Raw genomic sequence first — 17,424 nt, 5'->3', positions numbered from 1 at the left:
CTATGATGCTAGGAGCCCGGCTCCCTGCACTGAGTTCGGTCCGGGACTTCCGGCCGAAATACGTCCATCCATTACGGACGTTAATGTGGTCGTGTGAACCCAGCCTTAGTCTGCCCACTCCACCTATGTCAGACATCTTGGTACACACAATCCAGTCAGCACATTTTCCTCACCTGCTGCTGGATCTGTTCCAAGGGATCCTGTATAAAGTCTTGTTCACACTGAGTTTTTTGCTGTAGGAAAATTCTGCCTCAAAATTCCGTTTGGGATTTTGAGGCAGATTTTGTCCTTCCTGCACGCAGCGGCCATTGAGTGCTACGGGCTAAAAACTCGAACTTGATGTCAATGTGAGGCGTAAATGCGCGAAGATAGGGAATGTCCCCTCTGAAATCAATGGGAGGCATATTCGGCCGATTTTTGACGAGTTTTGCGGAGCGGATTCTGCTCTGAAAAGCTTGTCAAAGTACTCAGTGTGAACAGGCCCTTAGGCCCTGTTCACACAGTTTTTTTGCAGGCAGAAAATTCTGCCTCAAAATTCTGTCTGGAATTCCGAGGCACATTTTGATCTGCCTGCACGCCGTTTGCCGCGTTTTTCGCCGCGTTTTTGCCCGCGGCCATTAAGCGCCGCGGGCAAAAACGCAGCGAAAGACGCTTTCTCTGCCGCTCATTGATGTCAATGGGGGGGGGGTCAGAGACGTAAATGCCTGAAAATAGGGCATGCCACTTATTTTTCTCGCGAGCGGTAAAACCGCCTCCGCCTCCCATTGAAACCAAAAGGAGGCGTTTGCGGACGTTTTTTGGTGCGTTTTCCGACGCGGTTTCCTCAGTATAGGCCATCAATATCTGATCAGTCAGGGTCCGACACCCGGCACCCCCGATCGGCTGTTTTGAAGGGGCCACAGTGCTCGTACGAGCGCTGCTTCCCCTCCATTTCCTTTACTGCTCACATTATGAATCACGGACACACTTGTAGCGGCAGTTCACAGTATTACAGCTTTCTCCCATTCAAGTGTATACTGTAATACTGTGAACCGCCGCTACAAGTGTGTCCGTGATTCACAGTGTGAGCAGTAAAGGAAATGGAGGGGAAGCAGTGCTCGTACAAACATCATGGCCCCTTCAAAACAGCCGATCTTCAGGGAGACGGGCCACCACCCATCAGATATTGATGGCTTATCTTGAGGATAAGCCATCAATTTTTGTGGACTGGAAAACCCCTTTGACACCCCAAATATGATTACTTTATGGAAAGTAGACCCCAAGGTATTAATTTAACGACATATCAAAGATTCTAAAATCTGCCGTGTAAAATGTCTGCAGCATGCAGATGAGTTTTGTAAAATCTCATCTACTTGCCTTGTATTCCGTGTGTTACATGGTGACTTTGGCCACGACACAGGTTGTCCGACCAAAGATCGCTATGTCCCATAGCCTACAACGCAAGTAATGAAAGTCAATGTGGTCGCGTTGCGACCTGCAAGTAACTGCGACACGACCGTTTGGATTTCTTGCAATGGTCAAGGCGTGGCAACTTGCGCGTTGCGACACAGCCACATTGACTTTTATTACATGCAATGTAGGCTACGGGACATAGCGATCTTTGGCTGGTCGACCTGTGTCGTACGTGGCCAAAGTCGCCATGTAGCAGATAGACATTTATTTATAGAGGACATTTTTATTGAAAAAAAAAAAAGTGTGTTTTTTTTTTTTTACATTACATTATTCTTCGCCCTCTCTGGCAGACTGCCAGAGAGGGAGAAGATGCAACTGATGATCGCTGTGATAGCGATCATCTGACCAGAGACCACTCTGAAGACGGGTGATACAGCTGTATCATGGAGCTCCTTACCGTCGGCACGCATGTGATCGCTGTGAAAGGCTGTCACAGCGTTCACATAGCTGAGCGCCTTACCGTCGGGGCACAAGCGCTGCTGGGAGGAGCAATGTAATCGTTGTGACATGCTGTCATAGCGATCACATGACCGGAGACCACACAGAGAATATAAAGTGATCAAAATGTCGCATGTACCCGAAAATAGTACCGATAAAAACTACAGCCCATCCCGCAAAAAACAAGCCCTTACACAGCTATTTTGACTAAACAATAAAAAAAAAAGTTATGGCTCTCAGAATATGGTGACACAGAAAATAAATTATTTTATAAAAAAGTGATTTTACTGCGCAAACGAGGCAAAACGTATAGAAACCTATATACATATGGTATCGCTGTGAGGGTATGTGCACACGAGAACTGTCTTTTACGTCTGAAAAGACAGACTATTTTCAGAAGAAAACAGCTGCGTCGTTTCAGACGGAAAAGCTCCTCCTCGCATTATGCGAGGCGTCTTTGACACCCGTAATCTTGAGCTGCTCTTCATTAACTTCAAATATAATATTATATTATAATATTCAAATTACGTTGCAAAGAAGTGCCCTGCACTTCTTTGCCGAGGCAGTCAATTTGCGCGTCGTCGTTTGACAGCTGTCAAACGACGACGCGTAAATGACAGGTCGTCAGCACAGTACGTTGGCAAACCCATTCAAATGAAGGGCCAGATGTTTGCCGACGTATTGTAGCCGTATTTTCAGACGTAAAACGAGGCAGAATAAACCTCGTTTACGTCTGAAAATAGGTCGTGTGAACCCAGCCTGATCGTATCGACAAAGAATATTTTTTCAGTTTCCCAGTACATTTTATGGTACTTTAAATGGTATCAATAGAAACTACAATTCCTCCTGCAAGAAATAAGCCCTCACACCACTCTACTGACGGAAAAAGAAAAAAAGTTATGGCTCTTGGAAGGCGGAGAGTGAAAAACGAAAATAAGAAAGCAAAAAATGGATCAGTCCTGAAAGGGTTAATTCATTTCTAATGAAAAAACCGTATGACCACATGTGGGGTATTTCCGTACTCGGGATAAATTGCGTTACAAAAATTGGTTGTTTTTTCTCCTTTATCCCTTGTTTAAATGAGAAAATTAAACATTTTAGTGGAAAAAAATTGTGATATTCATTTTCGCGGCCTAAGGCCGGGTTCACACGAGCGTGCGTGTTTTGCGGTTTTTTTTGCGTTGCAGTTCCGTGTGTCATACGTGTTTTCTGCGTGGCTGCATGATTTTCACGCATATGCCAGCCTTATGACATGCGGTTTTGATGTTTAGAAAAAGAAATGAAAGAAGTGGTTTTATTTTTGCCTTAATTTCTTTATCTACTGTTGCGCGAATCACGCGCTACACACGGAAGTGCTTCCGTGTGCTGCGCGTGGTTTTCACGCACCCAATGACTTCAATGGGTGTGTGATGCACGAAAAACGGCCAAGTATAGGACATGTCGTGAGTTTTACGCAGCGGACGTACGCTGCGTGTAAATCACGGACTGTCTGAACGGCCCCATTGACTAATATAGGTCCATGCAACGCGCGTTATTTTCACGCACGTATCACGGACGTTAAATACGCTTGTGTAAATAAGGCCTAATTCTAATAAATTCTGCAAAAAACCTGTGGGATGTAAATGCTCACTATACACCTAGAAAAACTCCTTGAGGTGTGTTTCCCTCCGGGGCGTTGCAAACGCGACATGGCACCAAAAACCAATTCAGCAAAATCCGTGCTCCAATATCCAAATGGTGCTCCTTCGCTTCGGAGCCCTGCTGTGGGTCTAATCAGCAGTTTATTAACACATATGGGGTATTTCCGTAATCGGGAGACATGGCTTTACAAATGTTGGGGTGCATTTTCTTCATTATACCTTGTAAATATTAAAAATTTCTATGTTATTTCAGAAAAATATAGATTTTCATTTTTACAGACTAATTCCAATATATTTAGTGAAAAACCTGTGGGGTCAAAGTGCTAACTATACCCCTAGATAAATTCCTTGGGAGGTGTAGTTTCGAAAATTGGGTAACTTTTGGGGGTGTTTCCACTGTTTTGGCACCACAAGACCACTTCAAACCTGACATGGTGCCTAAAATATAGTCTAAAAAAAAAAAAAAAAGGAGGCCCAAAATCCACTAGGTGCTCCTTTGCTTCTGAGGCCGGTGTTTCAGTCCAGTAGCACACTAGGACCACATGTGGGATACTTCTAAAAACTGCAGTATCTGGGCAATAAAATATTGAGTTGTATTTATCTGGCAAAACCTTCTGTGTTCCAAATTTTTTTTTATTAGAAATGAATTTCGGCAAAAAAAAAATTAATTTGTAAATTTCACCTCCACTTTACTTTAATTCCTGTGAAACGTCTAAAGGGTTAAAACACTTTGTGAATGCTGATTCGAATACCTTGAGGGGTGCAGTTTTCAAAATGGGGCGATTTATGGGGATTTTCTAATATATAAGGCCCTCAAAGCAACTTCAGATCTGAACTGGTCCCCGAAAAAATGGCCTTTTGAAATTTTCTTTAACCCCTTCCCGCTGTAGCCCTTTTTCAGATTTTCATCTTTGTTTTTTCCTCCACACCTTCCAAAAGCCATAACATCTTTATTTTTCCGTCGATATAGTACTATGAGGGCTTGATTTTTGCGGGACGAGTTGTAGTTTTTCATAGCACCATTTATTTTGCCATATAATGTACTAAACGTGAAAAAAATTATTTGTGGGTTAGAAAATGAAAAAAAAAACAGCGATTCATCCATGTTTTTTTGCGCGCCGTTTTTACGGAATTCACTGTGCAATTAAAACAACATGTTAACTTTATTCTGTGGGTTATTCAATTGCATTACGGGGGGCGCGATGAGCTGTTAGAGGGGTTCGCCCCCCTCTTTCCAACTATTTAAATGCTGCGGTCGCTATTGACCGCTGCATTTAATGAGTTAAACGAGTGGGATCGCGCTCGAGCGCAACGCCGCTCGTCACTCTGAAGTGTCGGCTGTAACAAACAGCCGACACCCGCATCGTATGGAGTGGGTTCACTCCGTGAGCCCGCTCCATACTTCCCCTACCCGACTTTGGCATATGGATACGTCAAATGTCGGGAAGGGGTTAAAATATGAGAAATTGCTGCTAAAGTTCTAAGCCTTGTAACGTCCTAGAAAAATAAAAGGGACGTTCAAAAAACGATGCAAACATAAAGTAGACATAAGGGAAATGTTAATTAGCAACTATTTTGACTGGTATTACTATCTGTTTTACAAGCAGATACGTTTAAATTTAGAAAAATGGTAATTTTTGCTAATTTTCTCTAAATTTTGGTGTTTTTCAGAAATAAATACCAAATTTATCGACCACATTTTTTTGTACAACATGTCACGAGAAAACAATCTCAGAATCGCTTGGATAGATAAAAGTATTCCAAAGCTATTACCACATAAAGTAACACGTCAGATTTTTTTTAAATCGGCTGTGTCCTGAAGGCCAAAACAGGCTGGGTCCTAAAAGGGTTAAGTAAAACTCTTAGATATACCTAATAAAAGTTACATTTTAAAATAATCTCAACCCTCTATTTGATATTCCCCTTTCCCTACATGTTTATGTTTGTGTGTTACAGTAACTTTCTCTTTAAAGCGTACCTAACTTTTCATATGTGTGTATATGAGGAATAACACTATTTCTTGCCACTATATGACTTGTAATCTGCCTTTTTTTTTTTTTAAAGATTTTTCCCCTCTGCATGCCCTCTTTCTAATGCTTTGGTGTCTCTGAGCTAGTGGGCGGAGCCTAACTACTATGATGTCTTCTATACACTGCACACATAGAAGAGGAAAATCCTGCTTTCCTTTCTCTATCCCATATATAGAAGCAGCAGCAGTATGGAGGACATTATATAGCACTGGGGTGAGATAAAACACTTACTAGAAGCTGCTGCAGCGTCTATAGCTCTCGGAGGAAAGAAGAATGCAAACTTGTGGACTGCAGCTGTCATTCAAGAGTTAAAATCAATCAGTAGCACTACAAAAAAGTGTAGGCATGGCTTAACCCCTTAACGCTCCAGGACATACTATTATGTCATGGTAAGTGCATCGTTGGCGCTCCATGACATAATAGTATGTCATGGAGTAAACATGGCGCCGTTCGCGCGGGGCGCGTTCATGAGCTGTGATAGCTGCTGTTTCCGACAGCAGACTATCACTGCTCAATGTGCCAGGACCGATCGCGGAGCTCCCCCGCCGATTAACCCCTCAGAAGCCGTGTTCAATAGCGATCGCGGCTTCTTAGGGGTTAATCCGCCATCGCCGGCCTGCTACACGATAGCGGCCGGCGATGGTGACTATGGCAACCGGACACCAAACTATGGCGTCCGGCTATGCCATAGACGGAAGCCTAGTGGGTCCTGACAACGTCGGGACCCACTATGCTTGCTGTCAGTGAGTAGCTGACAGTTCTAATACACTGCACTACGCATGTAGTGCAGTGTATTAGAATAGCGATCAGGGCCTCCTGTCCTCAAGTCCCCTAGTGGGACAAAGTAATAAAGTAAAAAAAAAGTTGTGTAAAAATAAGAAAATAAAAGTTTTAAAAGTAAAAATCCCCCTTTTTACCTTATCAGTCATTTATTATTACTAAAAATATATAAACAAACAAATAAACTATACATAATTGGTATCGCCGCGTCCGTAACGGCCTGAACTACAAAATTATTTTGTTATTTATCCCGCACGGTGAACGCCGTAAAAAAAATTAATAATAAACCGTACCACAATCACAATTGTTTGGTCACTTCACCTCCCAAAAAATGGAATAAAAAGATCAAAAAGTTGCATGTACCGAAAAATGGTACTGATCGAAACTACAACTCGTTACGCAAAAAATAAGTCCTCTCACGGCTTTATTGATTGAAAAATAAAAACGTTATGGCTCTTAGAATAAGGTAACACAAAAAGTGAATGATTGTTTACAAAACGTATTTTATTGTGCAAACGCCATAAGACATAAAAAAAACTATAAACATCTGGTATCGCCGTAATCGTATCGCCCCGCAGAATAAAGAGAATATGTCATTTATAGCGCACGGTGAACGCTGTAAAAAAAATAGAATAAAAAAACAATAGTAGAATTGCTGTTTATTAGTCACCACGCCACCTAAAAATAGAATAAAAACTGATCAAAAAGTCGCATGCACCCCAAGAAAACTACAATGGATTCCTCAAGGGGTCTAGTTTCCAAATTGGGGTCACTTTTGGGGGGTTTCCAATGTTTTGGCACCACAAGACCTCTTCAAACCGGACATGGTGCCTAATAAAAAAGAGGGCTCAAAATCCACTAGGTGCGCCTTTGCTTCGGAGGCCGGTGCTTCAGTCCATTACCGCACTAGGGCCACATGTGGGATATTTCTCAAAACTGCAGAATCTGGGCAATAAGTATTAAGTTGCGTTTCTCTGATAAATCCTTTTGTGTTATAAAAAAAATGGTATAAAGAGGATTTTCTGACAAAAAAAAAAAAGTAAATTTCACCTCTACTTTGCTCTAAATTTCTGTGAAACACCTAAAGGGTTCATAAACTTTCTAAATGCTGTTGTGAATACTTTAAGGGGTCTAGTTTCTAAAATGGGGTGTTTGATAGGGGTTTCTAATATATGGGCCCCTCAAAGCAACTTCAGAACTGAACTGGAACCTAAAAAAATAAATAAATGAGGCAATACTTCGCTTCTTACATTATACTGATAATGAGCCGTGCCCACCCCGAGATGACCCCAGTTTTGAACGTTTGTATAAACGGAGACCCCTATTAGACCGTTTCAGTGCCCGGTTTTCCCAAGCATACACCCCCGAGAAGTGTTCTTTCTATTGAGGAGTCCCTGGTACATTTTAAAGGGAGGGTTCAATTCCGCCAGTACCTGCCGGGTAAGAGGGCAAGGTATGGCGTGAAGATGTATAAGCTGTGCGAGAGTGCAACAGGGTATACCTACAAATTTAGGATATATGAAGGAAAAGCCACCCCCAAACCAGACTGCATCCTGGACTACAATAGGTACATGGGAGGGATGGACTTGTCAAATCAAGTCCTGAAGCCCTACAGCGCCATGCGGTGTGGTATAAGAAGCTGGCCGGGCACATCATACAGATGGCATTGTACAATGCGTACGTGCTACGTCGATGTGCAGGACAGAGGGGAACTTTCCTGGAATTTCAAGATCTAATCTTTAGGGACCAGGAAGGGGGGGCACCCAGTACTTCTGGAAGCGAGGCCACACGCATCGTACCAGGGCAACACTTTCCAGGAGAAGTTCCCCAAACCGGTGGAAAGGGAAAGAGTCAAAAGAGGTGCAGAGTCTGCTATAAGAGGGGGATAAGGAAAGTCACAATATACCAATGTGACACGTGTCCCGAAAAACCAGGGCTCTGTATAAAATATTGTTTTAAAATGTATCATACATCCCTTGATTTTTAATTTACCCTGATGCACTCCGCACAGCTTACCCCCCTCATCTTTCCCTTCTGAGCCCTGCCATATGCCCAGGCAGCTGATAACAGCCACATGTAGGGTATTGCCGTACCCAGGAGAACCCACATTACAATTTAAGGGGTGTATATCTCCGGTGGCGCATGCTGGGCACAATATATTGGACACTGAAATGGCATATATATATATAAAATTGCAAATCTCACACTGCACCATCTGCTGCGCATTATCTTTTACACAGTACCTGTGGGGTCAAAATGCTCACTACACCTCTAGATGAATGTCTTAAGAGGTGTAGTTTTTAAAATGGGGTCACTTCTCGGGGGTTTCAACTGTACTGTTACCTCAGGGGCTTCTGCATACATGACTTAGCACCAGAAAAGCTCCAGTAGGCCAAATGGTGGTCCTTCCCTTCTAAGCCTTGCCGTGTGCCCAGGCAGCTGATAACAGCCACATGTAGGGTATTGCCGTACCCAGGAGAACCCACATTACAATTTAAGGGGTGTAGATCTCCGGTGGCGCATGCTGGGCACCCTATATCGGACACTGACATGCCATATATATATATAAAATTGCAAATCTCACTCTGCACCATCTGCTGCGCATTATCTTTTACACAGTACCTGTGGGGTCAAAATACTCACTACACCTCTAGATGAATGTCTTAAGGGGTGTAGTTTTTAAAATGGGGTCACTTCTCGGGGGTTTCAACTGTACTGGTACCTCAGGGGCTTCTGCATACATGACTTAGCACCAGAAAAGCTCCAGTAGGCCAAATGCTGGTCCTTTCCTTCTGAGCCCTCCCATGGGCCCAAAGGGCAGTTTATCACCACAAATGGGGTATTGCCGCACTAAGGACAAATTGGGCAACAAAATGGGGTATGTTGTTTCTTGTGAAAATAAGAAATTTTGATCAAAAATGACATCTTGTTGGAAAAAATATCATTTTTTTCATTTCACAGCCCAATTCAAATAGGTGCTGTGAAAAAACTGTGCTGTCAAAATGATAACAAAAACCATAAATGAATTCCTTGAGGGGTGTAATTTCCAAAATGGTGTCACTTCTGGTGGGTTTCCATTGTTTTGATACCTCAACACCTCTTCAAACCTGGCATGCTGCCTAAAATATATTCTAATAAAAAAGAGGCCTCAAAATGCACTAGGTGCTTCTTTGCTTCTGGGGCTTGTCTTTTAGTCCACGAGCGAAGTAGGGCCACATGTGGGACATTTCTAAAAACTGCAGAATCTGGACAATACATATTTAGTAGTATTTCTCTGGTAAAACCTTCTCTGTTACAGAAAAAAAATTAATAAAATTGAAATTCAGCAGAAAAAAATGAAGTTTGCAAATTTCATTTCCACTTTGCTTTAATTCCTGTGAAATGCCTGAAGGGTTAAAAAACTTTCTATATGCTGTTTTGAATACTTTGAGGGGTCTAGTTTTTAAAATGGGGTCACTATTGGGGGATTCCTACTGTTTTGGCACCTCAACACCTCTTCAAACCTGGCATGCTGCCTAAAATATATTCTAATAAAAAAGAGGCCTCAAAATGCACTAGGTGCTCCTTTGCTTCTGGGGCTTGTGTTTTAGTCCACGAGCGCAGTAGGGCCACATGTGGGACATTTCTAAAAACTGCAGAATCTGGACAATACATATTTAGTAGTATTTCTCTGGTAAAACCTTCTCTGTTACAGAATTTTTTTTTATAAAATTGAAATTCAGCAGAAAAAATGAAATTTGCAAATTTCATTTCCACTTTGCTTTAATTCCTGTGAAATGCCTGAAGGGTTAAAAAACTTTCTATATGCTGTTTTGAATACTTTGAGGGGTCTAGTTTTTAAAATGGGGTGTTTTATGGGGGTTTCTGATACATAGGCCCCTCAAATCCACTTCAGAACTGAACTGGTACCTTCAAAAAAAGGCTTTTGAAATTTTCTTAAGAATATGAGAAATTGCTGTTTATGTTCTAAGCCTTGTAACGTCCAAGAAAAATAAAAGAATGTTCAAAAAACGATGCCAATCTAAAGTAGACATATGGGAAATGTGAACTAGTAACTATTTTGGGTGGTATAAATTTCTGTTTTTCAAGCAGATGCATTTAAATTCTGAAAAATGCTATTTTTTGTACATTTTCTCCAAATTTTGCAATTTTTCACAAATAAAGACTGAATATATCGACCAAATTTTACCACGAACATGAAGCCCAAAGTGTCACGAGAAAACAATCTCAAAATCGCTTGGATAGGTTTAAGCATTCCGACGTTATTACCACATAAAGTGAAATATGTCAGATTTGAAAAATGGGCTCTGAGCCTTAAGGCCCAAACTAGGCTGCGTCCTTAAGGGGTTAAAGTGGTTGTCAGGACTTGTTTTAAAAAAATAAACAAATAAAAAAAAAGGCTGCAGGCTATGGGCTAAAATAAGAAAACAAGTAATACCTACTAAATCCGCCACAGCTCCAGCATTGCTGCTCCTGTTCAGTCCTCCGGTCCATCCCATTCAGCTACAGCCAATCACTGACTTAAGGGATGACGTGCTGACGCGCTGACCTTGCCTGTATCACCGCTGAGGCCAGTGATTGGCTTCAGCCGAATGTGACATCATCACTTCCTGTATAAGACTGGTGGAGACCACCAGAGCAGCTGAGCTGGAACGTCGTGTGAATTTACTAGGGGAGTACGCCTTGTTTTGTTATTTTAGCCCATACCTTGATTGCACTCTGTGTTTTACCTGTCCCGGACAACTCCTTTAACCCCTTAATGACCGGGCCATTTTGCACGTTAATGACCAAGGATTATTTCTTGTTTTTTCACGGTCGCATTCCAAGAGTCGTAACTTTTTTTTTATTCCGTCGACATAGCCGTATAAGGGCTTGTTTTTTGCGGGACGAGTTGTATTTTGTAATTGTACCATTTTTAGATGCTTATAATGTATTGATTAACTTTTATTAACTTTATTTTAGGAGAGAATTGAAAATAAGCAGCTATTCCAGCATTAATTTTCACGTTATAAATTTACGCCGTTTACTATGCAGCGTAAATAACATGTTAACTTTATTCTATGGGTCGGCACGATTACGGGGATACCAAATATGTAAAGGTTTTATATGTTTTTTCTACGTTTGCACAATAAAAACCCTTTTAGAAAAAAATTACTTGTTTTTGCATCGCCGCATTCCAAGAGCCGTAACGTTTTTATTTTTCCGTCAATGTGGCCGTATGTGGGCTTGATTTTTGCGGGACAATGTGTAGTTTTCATTAGTACTATTTTGGGGTACATAGGACTTATAGATTAACTTTTATTTTATTTTTTTGGGGGGGAATGGGAGAAAAGAGAGAATTTTGCCGTTGTTTTTTGCGTTTTCTTTGGACGCCGTTCATCCGGCGGTTTAATTAATGTGTTCATTTTATTGGTCAAGTTGTTACGATCGCGGGGATACCATATATGTGTATGTGTGATTTGTTTTGACAGTTTTACTAAATAAAACCACTTTTTGGGCCAAAAAAGTAGTTTTATTTGACTTTGACTGTAATTTTTTTTTTTTTTTTTTTCACAAACTTTATTTAACTGATTGTCATTTTTTTTTTAAGTCCCATCAGGGGACTTCACTATGCGATCTGTTGATCGCATATATAATGCTTTGGTATACTTAGTATACCGAAGCATTATTGCCTGTCAGTGTAAAACTGACAGGCAACCTATTAGGTCATGCCTCTGGCATCGCCTAACAGGCAGATGCTGAAGACAGACCTGGGGGTCTTTGTTAGACCCCCGGCTGTCATGGAAACCCGACGGCGACCCCCGATTTGTTTGCGGGGGCGCCGATCGGGTGACAGAGGGAGCTCCCTCCCTCTGTCAAACACATTAGATGCCGCTGTCACTATTGACAGCGGCATTTAATGGGTTAAACTGCCGGAATCGGAGCGCGCTTCGATTCCGGCAGTTGCAGCAGGAGCCAGGCTGTGTATAACAGCCGTGCTCCTGCCGCTGATCGCATGGGTACGCTGTCAGTACCCGCGCGATCACAGGACGGATATATCCGTCCTCCTGCGCGAACTAGCAGCTGCTGAGGACGGATATATCCGTCCTTCGGCGTTAAGGAGTTAAGCTGCACATTATTATTCCCACCTGAGATGCATTGCGGACTGCATACCACCTCCTGTTGAGAATGCTAACAGCTTGCTTCTCCTGGGTAGAGATATGCTTAGGCTGAGCTTGAAAAAAGTCCAGTTGGACTGAAACGTCGCATGGGTGAATAAATAGCTCTTGCTCTTTTTGGAAGTGCTGCCTCTGTCCATTTTTTGTAGGCTGAGCTCACGTCACAGATTTTCATTGCAGATTTCGTTCATTGCAATGCAAAAGCAATCAGCGTCAAATCTACTAGTCAGAGTATCATGTACCAAGCAATAACTCAGCCGAAGGGTCCATTCAGACGTCACAGTTGAGGTGCAATTAGAACCGCATTAAAGAGAACTGGTCACCTGCACAAAAAACTGCAGATGACATCTCAGTTAGACTGCAAGCACCTTACAGATTCTGACGCTTTTTATTTTTTTCTTCTAGCCCCCACCTATGCTGAGATATTGGTGCCCAATATACAAATATGTAGTGGGGGGGGGTAGAGGAAAAAAATAAAAAGCTTCAGAATCTGTGAGGTGCCTCCAATCTAACGGAGATGTCAACTGCAGTTATTGGGCATGTCCTCTTTAAAAAAAAAACATCTGAAACCCGCATGTGATTGTACTGCGATTTGGTGCTTTTTCCGATGCGGTTGTGTTTTTTACCACAACCGCATCCAAAAATACATTAAATTGCGGTAAAAACTTGTGCGGTTTTTGGATGCAGTTCTAACCACACCTCAACATGTGAATGGATCCTTAGGCCGCACAGTTTTTGCAGGCAGATTTAGACCTGCCGGCAGAACATTTGCCGCGTTTTACGCAGCGTATTTAGGCCGTGGCTGTTGAGCGCCGCAGGCAAAAAACTCAGCGAAACCGCTTTCTCTGCCTCCCATTGATGTCAATGGGAGGTCAGAGACGGAAATGCTCCAAGGGCATGTTGCGTCTTTTTCCCACGAGTGGCTATGGCCGCCTTTTTCCAAAGTCACGCCCGCTTTCCACAAAAAGGCAAAGGTGGGACAAAAGTTGCAATGTGCATAGCAAATTTTGACTTTTGGGCCCTTTTGTAACATTTTGCTATGCCAGAAAACTGGCATAGAAATTATAAATTGCCCCCATGGAGTCCAATGGAACATGCTACAATTTTTTTTCTTTTGGCTCTATACGGAATCCAATAGAAAAAAACTCCATATAAAATCGGAGGCTGGTACAGTAAAGGGCTCTTGCACATCTGTGGCAGCTATAGAGTCTGTGCAACCTCCTTAGATAGCTGGCTCCGCTGCTTTGGGCGTCACTGAGAGCCTGCTCTCCCTTTCATAGTAGCACAGCGTAGTGGCTGGTGCATACGCCAATATTACGGCTCCGTTTTGTGCGCACCTGTCAGTGCATTACCATGCCTAAAAAGATATACAGGTAATAAATGTTTTACATAACATACCAGTAAGTTTTAAATCCAGCAAAAAATTCTGAGACAGTTGTTTTTCTGCCCTTAAATTGTAAAGCTTGATAATATCCCTTATGGTCGGCAACGGTGGTAAACGGTATAGAGTCATCTTTTAGTAAACATTCATAACCTGAAACAAAAACATAAGAGGAAGATTCAGTATATTTTATATGAATTGGTGCTTTAAATGCGAACTCGATTTGTGGATTTTAACTATTTCACTGCTGGAAATAAAGGTGCTGTACTTGCTGAACAATTTTACACAATAGAAAATACAGACAACAACTATCTCAATTAAAGCATATAAAATCCAAACTGAGGTGGTGGTAAAAGAAAACAAAAACCAGATATACATGGGCACAGGTTACACAGGTCAAAAAAAAAATACATATGCTGAAAAGTAAAAAAATACCACACCACAACAAATGCAGCCCAAAAAAAACCAAACACCTTTTACAGGTAAATGTATAAACACAGGTTCCACCCCAAGTGAGGCACAATAATCCCCGGTTCAGATACAAGTACATAAGGCAACAGTACCATTGATAAAGCGTGTAAGACTTAAAAAAGGCTCTGTCACCAGATTTTCAAACCACTATCTCCTATTGCAGCAGATCGGCGCTGCAATGTAAAAAACAGTAACTTTTTTTTTTTCAAAAATGAGCATTTTTGGCCAAGTTATGACCATTTTTATATTTATGCAAATGAGCCTTTCTTATGTACAACTGGGCGTGTTTAAAGTTATGTCCAACTGGGCATGTATTGTGTTTGTTACATCTGGGCGTTTTTACTTGTTTTACTAGCTGGGCGTTGTGAATAGAAGTGTATGATGCTGACGAATCAGCATCATCCACTTCGCTTCGTTACCACCCAGCTTCTGGCAGTGCACAGACACACAGCGTGTCCTCACTCGTCCGACGCGATGAAGTTCCTGTGGGAGGAAGTGAGTGACGTCACAGCGTGATCTCGCGAGGACACGCTGTGTGTCTGTGCACTGCCAGAAGCTGGGTGGTAACGAAGAGAAGTGGATGATACTTCTATACACAACGCCCAGCTAGTAAAACAAGTAAACACACCCAGATGTAACGAACACAATACACGCCCAGTTGTACATTAGAAAGGCTAATTTGCATAAATATAAAAATGGTCATAACTTGGCCAAAAATGCTCGTTTTTGAAAAAAACAAACATTACTGTTATCTACATTGCAGCGCCGATCACCTGCAATAGGAGATAGGGATTTGACAGTCTGGTGACAGAGCCTCTTTAAACATGCCTAAGTAGGCATCTAGTATTGCCCATGCAACTACTAACCCATAATAGGACACATTAAAAAAAAAAAAAAAGGAACTCTGGAGACCACCACTTCAGGACCCCGTAGCGCGTTTCGCCGTTAGCTTTCGCAACGGGTTCAGAGCTTAGGCTTCGTTCACATCTGATTCGGTATTCTGTTCTTCTGCTCCATCAGAGAAATAGAACAAGGGAATAACCGGATCCATCAAACTGCCGGTGGCTGACAGAACCCATTGACTTTAATGAGTTCCGTCTGCTTTTCGTCAGGGTGTCCGTGGTTTTACCGGAAATATCAGAATGCTGCGCTATTGTTTCCATGTATTTTCGGTGGAGTCTACAACGTCCAACAAAGACGTGAACAAGGCCTTAGGGTCTATTAACACAGGGTTTGCAGTGTCTGTTTGGCGAATGCGCCGCCGATGCATATTCCAAATGTGTCGATAGGGTTCCGTTCACCCAAAAGACACCAATAGAGTATCCTGTTGGCATCCATTGGGCCAGTATATGATGGTATATCTCTTTTTAAACTGTATGGAATAGTATAGCCGACTCTGCTATTTCATACAAAGGAATCCAGTAAAAGAAAGTGTAATGTGTGGTATACGTTTCTTTTTTTTTACAATGGAAGCCTACATATGCCTATGCGACTAGGCCTTTACCCAAACAATTTGGTGCAATGTGGCGGTGCACAGAGTCCCTACGGCTCCGTATTATGGAGGAGTAGGCACCCATGTGTGCCTCTGTATAGTATTATCCCCTAGAAGGAATGCTTCCAAGGGAGAATATAAACGTAATATTCCATGCAATTTCTTTTCTCAAGGATTATTATTATACGTTTGTTTGGGTGTTGTATTATGGCTGCGTATAACCATCTTTGGTCTGTAGTGAATTAATCGTTGCGGCTTTCTTCATTCCATACGAATAATAACAGATTGGTGGAAGTGAAGGGACTCCTAGAGATGCCCACTGATGGTTATTCAAAAAGGTGCAGAAACCTGACATTGTGGGCACTCTCTGCAGTGAGCAGCATGGACACTATCACAGTGCTGCAGATACACGTGTACTCCAATACTGGAAGTTATGAGATCTGAGTCCGTATGATGTGCTATCACTAATACACCACTCAATATTGGTTTTATGAGCACACGCCTATGATATGTAGCAGCACACAGATATTTATACAAAGTAGCCATCACAACTAATCTCATGACATTGTAGAATGTACCTGACAGCACGGAAGATGCTAAATCCAAGTAGGCTGAAGGACCTGCGATGATGTCACGACCATGTGATCAGGCACGTGTGTGGGAGGAGTCAGACTTCAGACTGTGCTGCCAGAGGAGTTTCATGCAGCTCTTGATTATATGAAAAGGTCCTTATGAGCAGGAAATACAGATGTGTGCGCTTCATGAACCCTAGAAAAACACAGCAGTGCTGTCGGCTCTATCCAGCTCTGCACTGTACAACCCTGCACTGTATGCTTCACACAAACACAGCTCTGCACTGTATGCTTCACACAAACACAGCTCTGCACTGTACAGCCCTGCACTGTATGCTTCACCCAAACACAGCCCTGCACTGTACAGCCCTGCACTGTATGCTACACACAAATACAGCTCTGCACTGTATGCTTCACCCAAACACAGCTCTGCACTGTATGCTTCATCCAAACACAGCTCTGCACTGTACAGCTCTGCACTGTATGCTTCACACAAACATAGCTCTGCACTGTATGCTTCACACAAAGACAGCCCTGCACTGTACAGCACTGCACTGTATGCTACACACAAATATAGCTCTGCACTGTATGCTTCACCCAAACACAGCTCTGCACTGTATGCTTCACCCAAACACAGCTCTGCACTGTACAGCTCTGCACTGTATGCTTCACACAAACATAGCTCTGCACTGTATGCTTCACACAGACACAGCCCTGCACTGTACAGCACTGTATGCTACACACAAATATAGCTCTGAACTGTATGCTTCACCCAAACACAGCTCTGCACTTTATGCTTCACCCAAACACAGCTCTGCACTGTACAGCTCTGCACTGTATGCTTCACACAAACATAGCTCTGCACTGTATGCTTCACACAAACACAGCCCTGCACTGTACAGCCCTGCACTGTATGCTACACACAAATACAGCTCTGCACTGTATGCTTCACCCAAACACAGCTCTGCACTGTATGCTTCGCCCAAACACAGCTCTGCACTGTATACTTC

At 42.4% G+C, this 17,424-nt stretch overlaps 1 protein-coding gene across 2 annotated transcripts in view; it reads right to left on the bottom strand.

The window, feature by feature from the left end:
- The window catches only part of TFB1M (transcription factor B1, mitochondrial), a 152,911-nt gene extending 136,421 nt beyond the window's left edge, over positions 1-16,490 (bottom strand). The window contains exons 1-2 of one of the 2 annotated variants that reach the window (XM_075862686.1): positions 16,421-16,490; positions 13,897-14,032 (exon numbers count right to left, since the gene is read on the bottom strand). In XM_075862686.1, the coding sequence (XP_075718801.1) occupies positions 13,897-14,011 (115 nt within the window). In that variant the 5' untranslated portion in view covers positions 14,012-14,032; positions 16,421-16,490. Of the gene's footprint in view, positions 1-13,896; positions 14,033-16,190; positions 16,292-16,420 lie in introns of those variants that run through there. The other variant, XM_075862687.1, reaches the window with a different exon arrangement.
- Between the last annotated feature and the right edge of the window lie 934 nt (positions 16,491-17,424).

The sequence above is a fragment of the Rhinoderma darwinii genome, chromosome 4, assembly GCF_050947455.1.
Source record: "Rhinoderma darwinii isolate aRhiDar2 chromosome 4, aRhiDar2.hap1, whole genome shotgun sequence".
NCBI lineage: Eukaryota > Metazoa > Chordata > Amphibia > Anura > Rhinodermatidae > Rhinoderma > Rhinoderma darwinii.
The sequence above is the reverse complement of the archived record's forward strand: the minus strand, read 5'-3'. Positions and strand labels throughout refer to the sequence as shown.